Below are 12063 nucleotides of genomic sequence, written 5' to 3' on the forward strand. Positions count from 1 at the left end.
CCCAAAAAAACCCCACCTTGAGTGACCCTGATGCCACATGGTGAGCGGAACGATGCCTCAGGGAAACCCAGTCCAAATGAAATTGTATAGGAATGAAAAGATAAGAGTTTTGCTTGAAGTCATGAGGTAGCAACAGCACAGTTCCATTCATGGGGACTTGCAATGTTTGGTTCTATATTCATCTTTAAGGAATCAGTTTCTCTCCACCCACAGTGAAGAGAGAATTTCTTCATCCATCCCATCCGATCCTCTGATTGAACTGTAGAAGAGTATTTTGGACCATGAAAAATACGGGGTAGTAGAGTCAATGATAAATCCAGAGTCCAATAATAGTGTAACTTCACTGTTAGTGAAAAGAAAACTTGATCCCAAGGAGTTCAAATCCGAAGAAACTTTGTATCAGGCGCGTCCCATTGGGCTTGGGTTAGGCAATCAAAACTTCAGTTCAAGTAGGGTTGGGCTTTCATTGGGCCCGTAGCCCAACACAGCCAAGACCTGGATGTTCTCTCATTTTTTTAGGAGATCCAAATGCTTTTAGGTTGTGGTTGGTTGAAAAAAAAAAAAAAAAAACTAAGGAGGGGCCTTTTTCTTCCATCTCTCAAGAAAGATAAGTTTTGGCTACTTATAACATAAAAAAGAACTCATTAAACTTATCAAAATAACCTCTCATTGATGTATTATTTCATCAAGATCTAATCCAAGTCGATATAATTTTCTCGTTCCTGAATGGGCCTCTTCAAGTCTTTTAGGTTTATACTCTACTACTATCTTTCGCTGCCTATGAAAGTGGCAAAGTGCAATCACCCAAACACAGAATTAGATGTTCTTCTAACTTTCACTTTTGGGTGAAAGATGAGAGGGACGTTTCAGCTTTCAAAGGGAACCCATCCTTCTACATGTGCGAAAGACAATGGAGCTTTCTCATCTCATATATTTTCTGTTAATCCAATTATAGTAATAAAGCAGTTCCATAAAATGATACAGAACACACACACTAAATGGGTTTCAACTTGTATTGCTGAAGCACAGGTTGAGGCTTGTGTTTTAGCCCTTTATGGTTGTTGAGGCCTTCTGGTTAAATGTGAATAAATTTGAAATTCTCAGAGGAAGGGTAAAAAAAGAAAACGAAACCAAAGTATCAGAAGACTTGGAAAACAAGCCCTTAGCAGTTCTTGGCTTTGCTTAAATGACAATGAAGGTCAGGCACCTTAGGCATCAATGAAGAAAGATCAATCCTTCACGTCAAACTTCCAGCTAAATCTCCACTAACTTTTGTTTCTTTTCGAGAGGACTCCCCACCTCACCCCCTCCACAGTGAAAGAATTATCTCAAGTACACAGAATGAAAACATTGCTGCATTCTCTACCCTGTAAAGACAGAAACCGAAACAGGAACAGAGAGGATTCTTCCCTTTGCAAGCTGGAAGAATCAGCACTTTAAGCTTTTCTTCTTTTTTGGGTGGGGAAGAATGCAAACTGGAAGAGCTGAAGGCTAGACATGAATTCCAACTGAAAGCAGAAGATGGCAAAGAGATCGGATTTGAGTCGGAAGCTATTGGATGATCTAAGGATGCGGAATGAGGAGATGACAATGTCTCATACTTCAAACTACTCAAAGCAGATGCAGAGAGGTAAGTCACAGAGAGGGAAAACAAACATCCTGTAATAGAATTCACCAAGCCTGTGCTTACATACATAATATATCCTTAAACTGTGTTCGCCACCTCGGTTTGACCTCCAGAAACTTATGCAAGCATCGACTTTCATTCTGTTAATCTGAAGTCATAGTATACAGGAATTGCTCTTCATGATCGATGCTGCCTTTATAAAACTAAAAGTAATTTTGATAAGGCAGTCCTCTCGCACCCCCCCCCCCCTCCTCTCTTCTTGGGGAAGGGGAGAAAAAGAAAAGGATATAACAACCCTGACCTGCAGATAGAAGGCCATATGAGCAATACCTGACTACTCACTCCTAGTGCTTATGGTTTTCTCTAACTATTAGATTGGCAACTGCAGGTGGAAACTTCAGAAAACCCATGCAAGGATCAAGATCAGTAAACACACGTGAAACAGTAATCTCTTCGCCCTTTTTTTCTGCACCCCCTTCCTTGCCCTCCCCCTCCCCCTCCCCATGGTTTCTATCTAATTATACGAGTAGAATTGGCACATACATCAGTGATGTTCCATTTGTTGCAGATTAGTTCTTCAATGGGAGACCAGAACAAAAGGTTTGGTACTAGACATAATAGGCCACCCCCAAATGAGGGAGCTTCAAAAGAGATTGTTCAAGTAGGGAGAGCTCGGAACTCTGAAAATATTGGGGATCTATCGATGGCACTTACTTTTGCACTTCAAAATGGTGGCACTCTAAGAAATTTGACATCCTCAGGCAACCCAGTGTTGGGTTACCTGCATCACATTAGGAGATCAGTAGAGTTTGGGCAGATGGACAACAGCAGTAGCAGCAGCTTAGTTAGCAGTAGACCTTCAAACAGTCGTTCCCCTACTCTCTCTCATCTCCACATTAAAGCAATATCAAAAGGTGTTCAAAAGTTAAACCAAATACTTGGGGCCTGCTCCAATGGCCGTAATTTTGACAGATACTCCATGGATATTGGAAAGGAGTTACTAAAAGGAGCCATGGAATTGGATGAGTCACTAAGGATGCTTATAAACCTGCAAGAAGCTTCGGAGTATAAGATTAGTCCACAGAGAAAACAACGGATCAGACTGCTCGCGGATGAAGATGATGAAGAAATCACTATCGAAGGGAACAAACATAAGCAAGTGAACCAACCAAAGCTCTCTTTTAATGGCCCCTCCAGAAGTTATCCTGAAGATGCCCCAAAGGTCACAAAGGTCAGCCTCCTAAAACAAAAACCGCTTGCTCTATCATACCATACAGAATCAGCTCACTTCAGTTCCAATAACCACACTCCAACCATGTCATCCAATTCAGTCTCTCACAGGAGGGCCATAAGCTGCAGTCCAGGTTCAAGCACCCTTACTGCATCATCAGAACCCATGAAGCGCTCAAATTCATCCAACTCAAAAGCAGGAAAAGAGCGAATCCCAAATGTCATTGCAAAACTGATGGGACTCGAAGAACTTCCCCCAAACATAGACCCAAAGAATGGAGCAGAGAAAGAGAGGGTCTTAAAGCCAGAAAAAGTAAGCAAGAGTGCAATGCAAACAGAAGGAAGGGTCAAAAAACAAGAAAGGACTCTTATGAAATACAAAAGTCCTTCATCTCAAAGGACCCAAACAGCCAGGCTGCAGGGGTTGCATGCAAACATCTATGCAACTCCAGGCACCAGCCTTGGTCTCGCGGCAGACAAATTCCTGGTACCTCAGAATGGCAGCCTCAAATCCGTGTTTCATGAAGAAGCACCAAACTTCAGGGGTTCAAAAGATCTGGAAAATATGGACTTCATATCAATCTCAAAGCCTACCATCAAAATAAATAAACTGCAGATGAAAATAACTGGAATTCAACAAGACAAACAAGGAAAGGAGACAAAGCAGGAGAAACCCAATGCCAGGGATTGGGAAATCATAGAGAGAGGTGTAAACAATGAAGCATTCTTCTCAGATGACTTGCAGAGGATGGTACCACAAGCAAACAGAAACCAAGAAGCTGCTGACTCTAAGCAAGACAAAGGAGTTGAGAAACATATACATCATAAAGAAAAGAACAATGCTGGCATTTTTCATATGTCGAGCAAGTTGAGCAATCATCAGAAAGCCCCACACAACAGAGGATCTCATCAGCCTCAAGAATCTCAATCCCAAGGTGCAAAGCTTCATCAGGATGAAAAAAGGAGCCCAAACAGAAAAGGCAAGTTGCAAGTAAACAATCCCAAGGGAACTGGAGCATTGTTGAAAAATTCACTGAAACCGACAGATGACATAAGAAATTTGCAAAAGAAGCTGCCACAAATGGATCATGCCACAGCTAGAGAGCGAAGCTCCAAAGAAGCTTTTAACAAATTACCATCTAAAGGATCTCAAAATGAAGATCTCATCAATGATGGAATCACCACCAACCACAAACTCAACATTCTCTCACCAGATGAAAGATCAGGAGCACAAACAGATACTGATGTCAAAAGAGTAAAAATATTTACTCCACAGGTGCTTTCAGAGGCTGTGAATGTACAACCAAGACAAGAGAAATTGAGTAACAGAGACATGCTGAAAAGAGTCAACTCCCAAAAGAGAGACGGAAAAGTAGATGAAGTGGAAACTAGAGAAAATAGATCAACCAATACCAGGAGTCGACCCTTGAAGCAACAGATTTCAGTTTTACAACATCTAAAACAGCAGAAGGTAGAAGAGATCAACAGATTCAAAAAAGGCGAAATAAGTATCAGGATGTCCAGGGAAGCAATAGCCAGCAAACCAATGAATTTGGTACCGCAGGAAAAGGCTGAACCTAATTCCACCTTCAACCATCCCATAAGAGACAGCTGCCCAAGTCCAAGAGATAAGGGTGCAACAGCTCCACAAGCTACTGTAAGATAGTCTTCTTTCACATTCAGTAAATAATGCCAGCATGAAACTATTCAGCATTTGCATCTAACATCTAAATGCTCAACTGTTTTTCTCCCCTGATTTATGCTTAATATAAAACCTAACCTTGGGAAGCTACTAGATTCTGAAGTTTTATGTCTTCTGTGATGCAGACCAATGACAAAAGGTCAGGAGTTCCAAATTCTTTACAAGATCCAGAGCCTATGCTGGACAAAGATGAAGCTACGTCATCCTACCCCATGTCAGTTCAGCTCAAAGGTAAGTACAATGAAGAATTGACAAAAAAAAAGAAGAAACTTTCCAGTCCCCAACACCATCGCCAAGTAGACAACCTATTCCTTATCCAACAAACATCTTTAGAGAAACACAAGTTGAAGTCTATTCTTCCTGCTTTATATAGAATCATCCCTCCCTAAGGTTTTCACCAGAACCAAGCAGATGAAGTCACCATTAAAATATCCAGAACACATCTAAACAGCTATTTGCTTGAAAAGAAGGCTAGGAAGATCAACTCTTAAATTCAAAACACCATAAAGCGTCTTAAAACATAGTCTAACTCATTCACCAACCACCAACCAAGCTGAATTCATTCTCAATGTTTTTATGTTACAGGTCCATCAAAAGAAGGCATATTAGGCATCATCAAATCTTCACAACAGGAGCACCCGAAAACCTTAGGTACACAAAGTTCACTAATTGAAAATGAATATCATCTCAAGCAGCTATTGCTAAGAAGTCCAATATTCCTTAATACAGCAGAGGCACTTCTTGGACTTCTGATTCCTGTTGACATACTCCATGCCAGTGCCCATAAATGCAAAGATGATGACAGCATGCTAGTTTTAGACTATTGCTATGAAGTGATGAAAAGAAAAGGCAGAAGAAAAGAACTGACTTTTCACCCTTGTGTAAGGATAACCATGGGGTCAGTGAAGCCAAAAGGCTTGGATGAGTTAGTTACAGAGTTGCATGAAAACCTAAAATACTTGAAATTCTTCAATCAAGATAGCAGTGACGGATACAAGGCCGCCACCTACTTACATAAAATGCTTGAAAGAGACATTCAAAACAAAAATCCAGACTTGAACTGTATGTGGGATTTTGGATGGAGTGAGACAATGTTTGCATGTCCCGAAAAAGATGAAGTAATACAGGACGTGGAGAGGTTTGTCGTCAACGGACTCATAGATGAGATTCTTGAAGATAATTTTACAAGAATCACTTTCCAATAGAGAAACATAGCAAAGCTGTGATTAATCTGTCAGCAGGCCTGGTATTTAATCCCATCGCACATCAAAGGAGAGTGTTTCCGTGATCTCATTTTTGTTTTCATATCTGTATGCACTCTTGTAAAAGGGAGTAAATGAATGGGAAGTTAACCTTCTCCATAAGAACGCAATTTAAATATTTTGGCTTCTCTCCTCTGAATTCTAGGAAATATTAATTGTTCAACCTATCAATAAATGCCTTTTCATGTTTGAGCACACAAATATAAATGTATCCATAGAACTATAAAAAGCATGTAAAATATTTCAAAGATGCCACAGCAGTAAATCATTCTATTCAAGTTGACAATGGTGCACAAGTTTTATTCATAAATTTAAATGCAAAGCCTGTACTTATTATTGCTATTTTGATATGAAAAGAAATTTTTATCATACAAATTAGATGACACTCCAATACAGGCCACAGTGTCAAAATACTAGATCCTCAATAATTTATCAGAACCATGTGGTTCATCCCTCAAAGCTGCCCACTCTTCATTGAAATTGTTCAATATACACGTGCTTTTGGAGGGAATGTCTCCACCTCATCATCCAATGTGTTCATATGCACAGGTCTGTAGTCCAGCCGCACCTTCTCGTTCTCCCAGTATCTGCAAACCAAACTAAACATTAGTTCCAATGACAAGAGTTGACATCGACAATTAGTAATTAAATTATAACCTTCAATGGTAGGAAAAAATAAGACTCGATATTAAAGCATCCAGAACTGAGTTAACATTTCCATCTGAACAGAATAACAATTAACAAGATATTACATTCTAATTTCTTTCCTAGCACATGAGTAGAAATAAATACTAAGTTTCAATTCTATTCCTTAGAGACCTTGAAGGTACTAAATATATATATATATATATATAAACCAAAAGTTGGTTTTTGAAGTACACACACCAAAAAAAAAATCTCATTCAAAGGAAATCAAAGGTTTGCATTAGGAAAACAAATTGTTTCACAACCATCCAATCAAATCGTGATGTAATAACACATTTTTTTCTTTTTCTTTTTTTTGGATGAATATGATTGAGTAACAACTAATAAATATATCTATCAATTGAGTTTTAATCTTTGAGATAATCCCACTAATCAGAACAACCATTTAAACCTGTCAGATAGATAAGAGGTAGAAAACATACCCCAAAGTATGCTTCATCCAGTTCTCATCATCTCTTTTCTGCAGAATCAAATTTTGATATTTATTAAATGGTACACAAGGATGAACAAAAGAAATGATAAATTGTTGGAGAAACTCAAACTCAACCAACCGTAAAATCTTCACGGGCATGTGCCCCTCTGCTTTCCTTCCTGGCCTCGGCAGAATGCATGGTTATGCATGCATTTATCAAAAGGTTTTCCAACTCTAGGGTCTCAACCAAATCAGAGTTCCTGCCACAAGATGTCAGAGGTCAGATCCAAGGAAGAGGAACAGATTGTGGAATAATTTTACTGCCAACTAATCACATGATCTGATATTTTACCATATCAGACTCCGATCCTTCAACTTTACATCATGAAAGCTATTCCATGCCCCATCAATTAATTGACAACCTGCAGAAGGGCCAAAAATGGGGAGAAAAAAAAAAAAAAGGAACAAATTTGCAGAGTAAGCAAATGCTAGAAAAGAAAATCACAGAACAGCCTTACTGGCCAGGTCTCAGAAAAGATTCAACAAAAGCAGCAGAGAATATTTGCTATTATTACAGTAAGGACAATGGATTCCTGAATGGCGACCCAAGGATGCCTGCCCGTATGGCCTTATACCTGCTTTGGCAGATGGACACACCTAAAAAATCTGCACAAGTAGGGATCAAGGACCCAAGCTCTACCATTCACATGTCAAATTTCATCCCATTTCATCCCAAATGGGATCGGCCAATGGCAGAATAAAAGCATTGAAAACCCATTAAAAAGTTAAATTATTAAAAAATAAAATGGCTGAAAATACAAAAGGAAACTGCAAATACATTGCCATGGTGTGTGGCACGATTGGGTTTTGAGCTGAAATTTGACATGTGGCCAATCCAGACCACTAACTATCTTCTCAGGGGTTGGAGCTGCAAAATCGATTTTCCACATGGCACAACTAGGTGGGCATAGAAGGTATTCCTTGGGTGGTTCATCAGAAAAAAAGTTAGTATTATATAGCAAGGAGACAAAACAAGTATAGGAGAAACAGTTATTTATTGTCCTTAAGTGAAGGTAGCAGGGAGGGACAATCATCAATGTGAATTGGAGTACCTTCTTCTAATGTTTCCTGAGTGCGGAATACAGCAGCATTGTTTTGCATAATTCGTTGCATATTCAGACGGACTTTTGAAGTAGGCAATGAACCATTTGAATTTCTTAGTCTATCCAGCCACGCAATTGTCTTCTCCCCAGCATCACTTTCCAAGGGTTTTTGTTTTTCCCCTACAAGACAAAAGGTAGAGGCTCATTAATTTGGAATCCATAATACTGAAGAGAAGAAAGAAAAAAAATTATTCTTATAGACTAAAATCTTACCTGGTCTGCTGATCTCTGCCACCCTATTTGCACAAGCCCGACCAAAAACAACAATGTCAAGTAGAGAATTTGCACCAAGCCGATTGGCACCATGAACAGATGCACATGCTGCCTCCCCCGCAGCAAATAGTCCAGGAATTATTGCATCAGGGTCATCACCTTTGATGCAAACCACCTGTGGGTAAAATATCAATTAGCAAACAGAAATAGGGACCAGAAAAAATGCAGGTGTCCCCAGTATAATCCCACACATCATTTGATCCACACCTCTCCATGGTGATTCGTAGGAATTCCACCCATATTATAGTGAACGGTAGGAAGGACAGGGATGGGCTCCTTCGTAACATCTACACCCGCAAAAATGGCAGCAGTTTCTGAGATGCCAGGAAGTCTCTCCTTAAGCACTTCTGGAGGTAAGTGGTTCAAATGGAGATAGATGTGGTCCTTCATGGGTCCTGAGGAGAGTCAAAATCAGAGTTACTGAGAAATTAGTGTAGGAAGCATTGGAAGTCCAGAAGGGGCCAATATCTGCACCTGGGGAAAGGGGAATTGTTTTGGGGATATGTTTTAATAAAAAATTTGGACTTGACAAGCAGCAAGGAAAAAAGAAAAAGTTACACAGTAGCCACGGAAATCACTAAGTTACATTTATCTTAGTGGATATGTATTAATTTCAATAAAACATTACTAGTTCTATCATTTAACATGAGAAGATCAGTCACTTATGTTTTCAAGGAGCAAAAGATGACGAGACTAACGTCTGCTATGATGAAAGAATATCCGAGTCTAGCTTTGACAACATACCTACACCACGACCTTCTCGAATTTCCATCGTCATTGATCTTGAAACAACATCTCTTGATGCAAGATCTTTAGCAGTAGGAGCATAACGTTCCATAAAGCGTTCACCTTCACTGTTCCTTAGAATGCCACCTTCACCACGGGATCCTACAAGAAGCAAAGAGCAACAGTGGAAGAACATACATTAAAAACAATGCACCATGACATAACAGTCAAACAAATTAAGAACAAAGGAAATGTTACACTGAACAAACAACACTATAGATCTTGCAAATTTTATGCTTTCATATAAAATACAACATTCAACAGTAAAATAAAAATGTCAACCTTCAGTAATGAGGCATCCTGCACCATAGATACCCGTTGGGTGAAATTGCACAAATTCAAGATCCTGCAGTACAAACAATCAGAATGGAACAATATGGAGACAGAAAAGTTGGGAACCGTTCTTTGACTTCTTTCCGGTACTGTCACATTAAGCAACAAACCTCAAGAGGTAGTCCAGCACGTGCAACCATAGCATTGCCATCTCCTGTGCATGTATGAGCTGAGGTGGCAGAAAAGTATGCTCTACCATACCCCTGATAAAAGTATTAAACAGAAGTAAGATGGAGAATGTATTGCCTCCAAAAAATCAGATAATCCAAACTGCATAACGATGGATACCCCTGTAGCCAATATTGTAGAGGCAGCACTGAATCGATGTAGTGTCCCATCCTCCATGTTTAATGCAATTACTCCTTGACAGGCACCTGAGCATTGATAACAGCAATCAGTCAACTTTTCCAGTACAAACAAATATATGGATGCAACCTAACTATCCTAAAGCTAAATGCACTGAAGTGTTGGATGTTCTAGGAATCACAGGAATGGGTAAAAACTAACAATCTGATTTAAATTGATGAAACAGTGAGTGAAATATAGACAACATAAATAAGACTGATGTCTATAGTAATATGAAGCATGGAATCTATGAAATAGAGAAACATATGATCACAATCCATGAAATAGGAAAACATATGAATATATGATCAAAATCCAGTACACTAACAATAGAAGTTACTGTGTATATGTAGGAAAATGCGGTTTTATATTCTCTAGGATTTGATTCTGTTTGTTACTGTTTTGATCATTCAATGTTTTATTTTGTTTCCTATTTAAACAAGTTGCATCATGTGGTGTATCCTCATGAAACCAATTTTGCACCTCATAATCCCCATACGGAAGGAGAAGCAACTTCATAAATTCATTATGAATACATAGGAATTCAAAAACCAAATGAGCCTTACGAAAAGATAGCTTCACAGTACAATAAGCTAATGTTTACATTAAAATTAAAACAAACAGATGACCTTCATTGGTACAAAAAACCTACAATATTTATGCATGACTTAAAGAACCTAACATATTCATGCAGTAACTTACCACTGCTATCCATGATAAGATCCAATGCGAAATACTCCACAAAGAATTGGGTATTGTGTTTCATTGCCTGACCATAAAGACTGTGCAGCAAAGCATGGCCAGTTCGATCAGCGGCACATGCACAACGGTATGCCTGTCCACCTATGATAGGAAAACAGAAGAAGCCCACAATAAGAATATCATCCAGACAACATGACATCAGCATTCCAACAGGTCATACCTTTTCCAAAGTTCAGGCTCTGGCCACCAAATGCACGCTGATATATTTTCCCATCTTCAGTTCGCGAAAATGGTAAACCATAGTTTTCAAGCTCTATGACCGCTTTTGGCGCCTCTCTACACATATATTGTATGGCATCCTGATCACCTGAGAGAACAATACCACTTCAATATTGAGAACCATTTTAAAGAAAGAAAAAGATAAAGAAGAAGCCCAATAAAAGTCTAAAATAATTACACATGGAGAAAAGAAGGGGGGGGGGAGAGAGTAACAAAGAAATGTAAGCATTTAGCTCGTTAACAAAACTGTCACCCCTTTTATTCCCAATTCATATGGAATGTGTAAGAAACTGGAGTTCAATATCTCGAACGGTGAGAGGTAGGAAATGCTGGGAACCAAAATATAAAAAAATGCCAAAACTACCCATGAATTTTTTTAAGCGACAACAGGAGCTGCTGCACAGCAATTAAAAGTTTCAATTTCTTGAGAAAAGATTACTATGAATGAAAAAACTAAAAACTTATTAAACAAGCCATGAGCGTCGACAATATCAGAAGAAAAATCTAACTTTAAATAAGTATTTTACCTAACCAATCACTTCCTTTGACTGTATCATACATGTGCCACCTCCAATCATCTTCAGTCATGTTCCCTAGTGCAGCATTTATACCACCCTACATTGGTCCAACACCACAAAAAGTCACAAACACATAGGACCAATTTTTGTGAAGAGGTTGCCAGAAAATTAAAAGGCTCAAAAAAGCAGTCAACATAAGTTCACAAGCATAGCTAAGAGGGAAATTTTGCAAATTGCAAAAAAATATATATTATTATTATTATCAAATTAAATCATGTGATAGGTTTTCAATGGACCAATCTGATTACCTCATCAAACTATCTTAAGCATGCTATATCATAATAAACAGAAGAGTAGCATAAATTACAGGAACTGACTAAACAAACAAGTTCACAAAAACTGACATCCTGCATGCATAAGATTAAGTAATCCCATAATTTTCCAAAAGGAATGTTAATCACTCATTTATACTCCTACCAAAATGTCCCAATAAGCTGAGTTAAATAAGTTTGATAGGATACATTTCCAGTCAAATATTATTAGATGTGAACATTCACCTTCATCAACACTGCAGGGATATAGGGCTCATCTTGGGCATAGTTCAAATCATAAAGCTTTACTTAGTTCTTAAAGCACAAATCAAAAGCATATTTGTCAAAGGCACCACCTAGGCAACAAGTCAGCCTCGAGGTCCAAGGTGACCAATCATCTTATGTGCCAAGGAAC

General features: G+C 38.8%; 2 protein-coding genes across 3 annotated transcripts; one reads left to right on the plus strand and one right to left on the minus strand.

Annotated features, from left to right (window-relative positions):
- The first annotated feature begins 1155 nt into the window (after positions 1-1155).
- Positions 1156-5923, plus strand: LOC122073837. Of its 2 annotated transcripts, XM_042638498.1 has the most exons (6): positions 1156-1630; positions 2016-2071; positions 2196-4514; positions 4685-4790; positions 5145-5210; positions 5289-5923. In XM_042638498.1, the coding sequence occupies exons 1-6, from the start codon at positions 1522-1524 to the stop codon at positions 5762-5764; spliced, it is 3132 nt and encodes a 1043-aa protein (XP_042494432.1). In that variant the 5' UTR covers positions 1156-1521; the 3' UTR covers positions 5765-5923. The 2 variants fall into 2 exon arrangements, with proteins under 2 accessions (XP_042494432.1, XP_042494430.1); XM_042638496.1 differs by having other exon boundaries at positions 5145-5923.
- Positions 5924-6060: 137 nt separating this feature from the next.
- LOC122073838 (succinate dehydrogenase [ubiquinone] flavoprotein subunit 1, mitochondrial) lies at positions 6061-11434 on the minus strand (the record flags this gene model as incomplete). Its single annotated transcript, XM_042638499.1, is given in 14 exon segments — positions 6061-6408; positions 6949-6986; positions 7078-7198; positions 7291-7360; positions 8051-8221; positions 8315-8489; positions 8582-8769; positions 9119-9262; positions 9443-9506; positions 9604-9696; positions 9782-9867; positions 10541-10681; positions 10761-10907; positions 11347-11434. Coding segments are annotated over 14 exon segments (1629 nt in total), but the record flags the coding sequence as incomplete, so codon positions are not given.
- Positions 11435-12063: the final 629 nt, after the last annotated feature.

The sequence above is a fragment of the Macadamia integrifolia genome, chromosome 3, assembly GCF_013358625.1.
Source record: "Macadamia integrifolia cultivar HAES 741 chromosome 3, SCU_Mint_v3, whole genome shotgun sequence".
Taxonomy (NCBI): domain Eukaryota; kingdom Viridiplantae; phylum Streptophyta; class Magnoliopsida; order Proteales; family Proteaceae; genus Macadamia; species Macadamia integrifolia.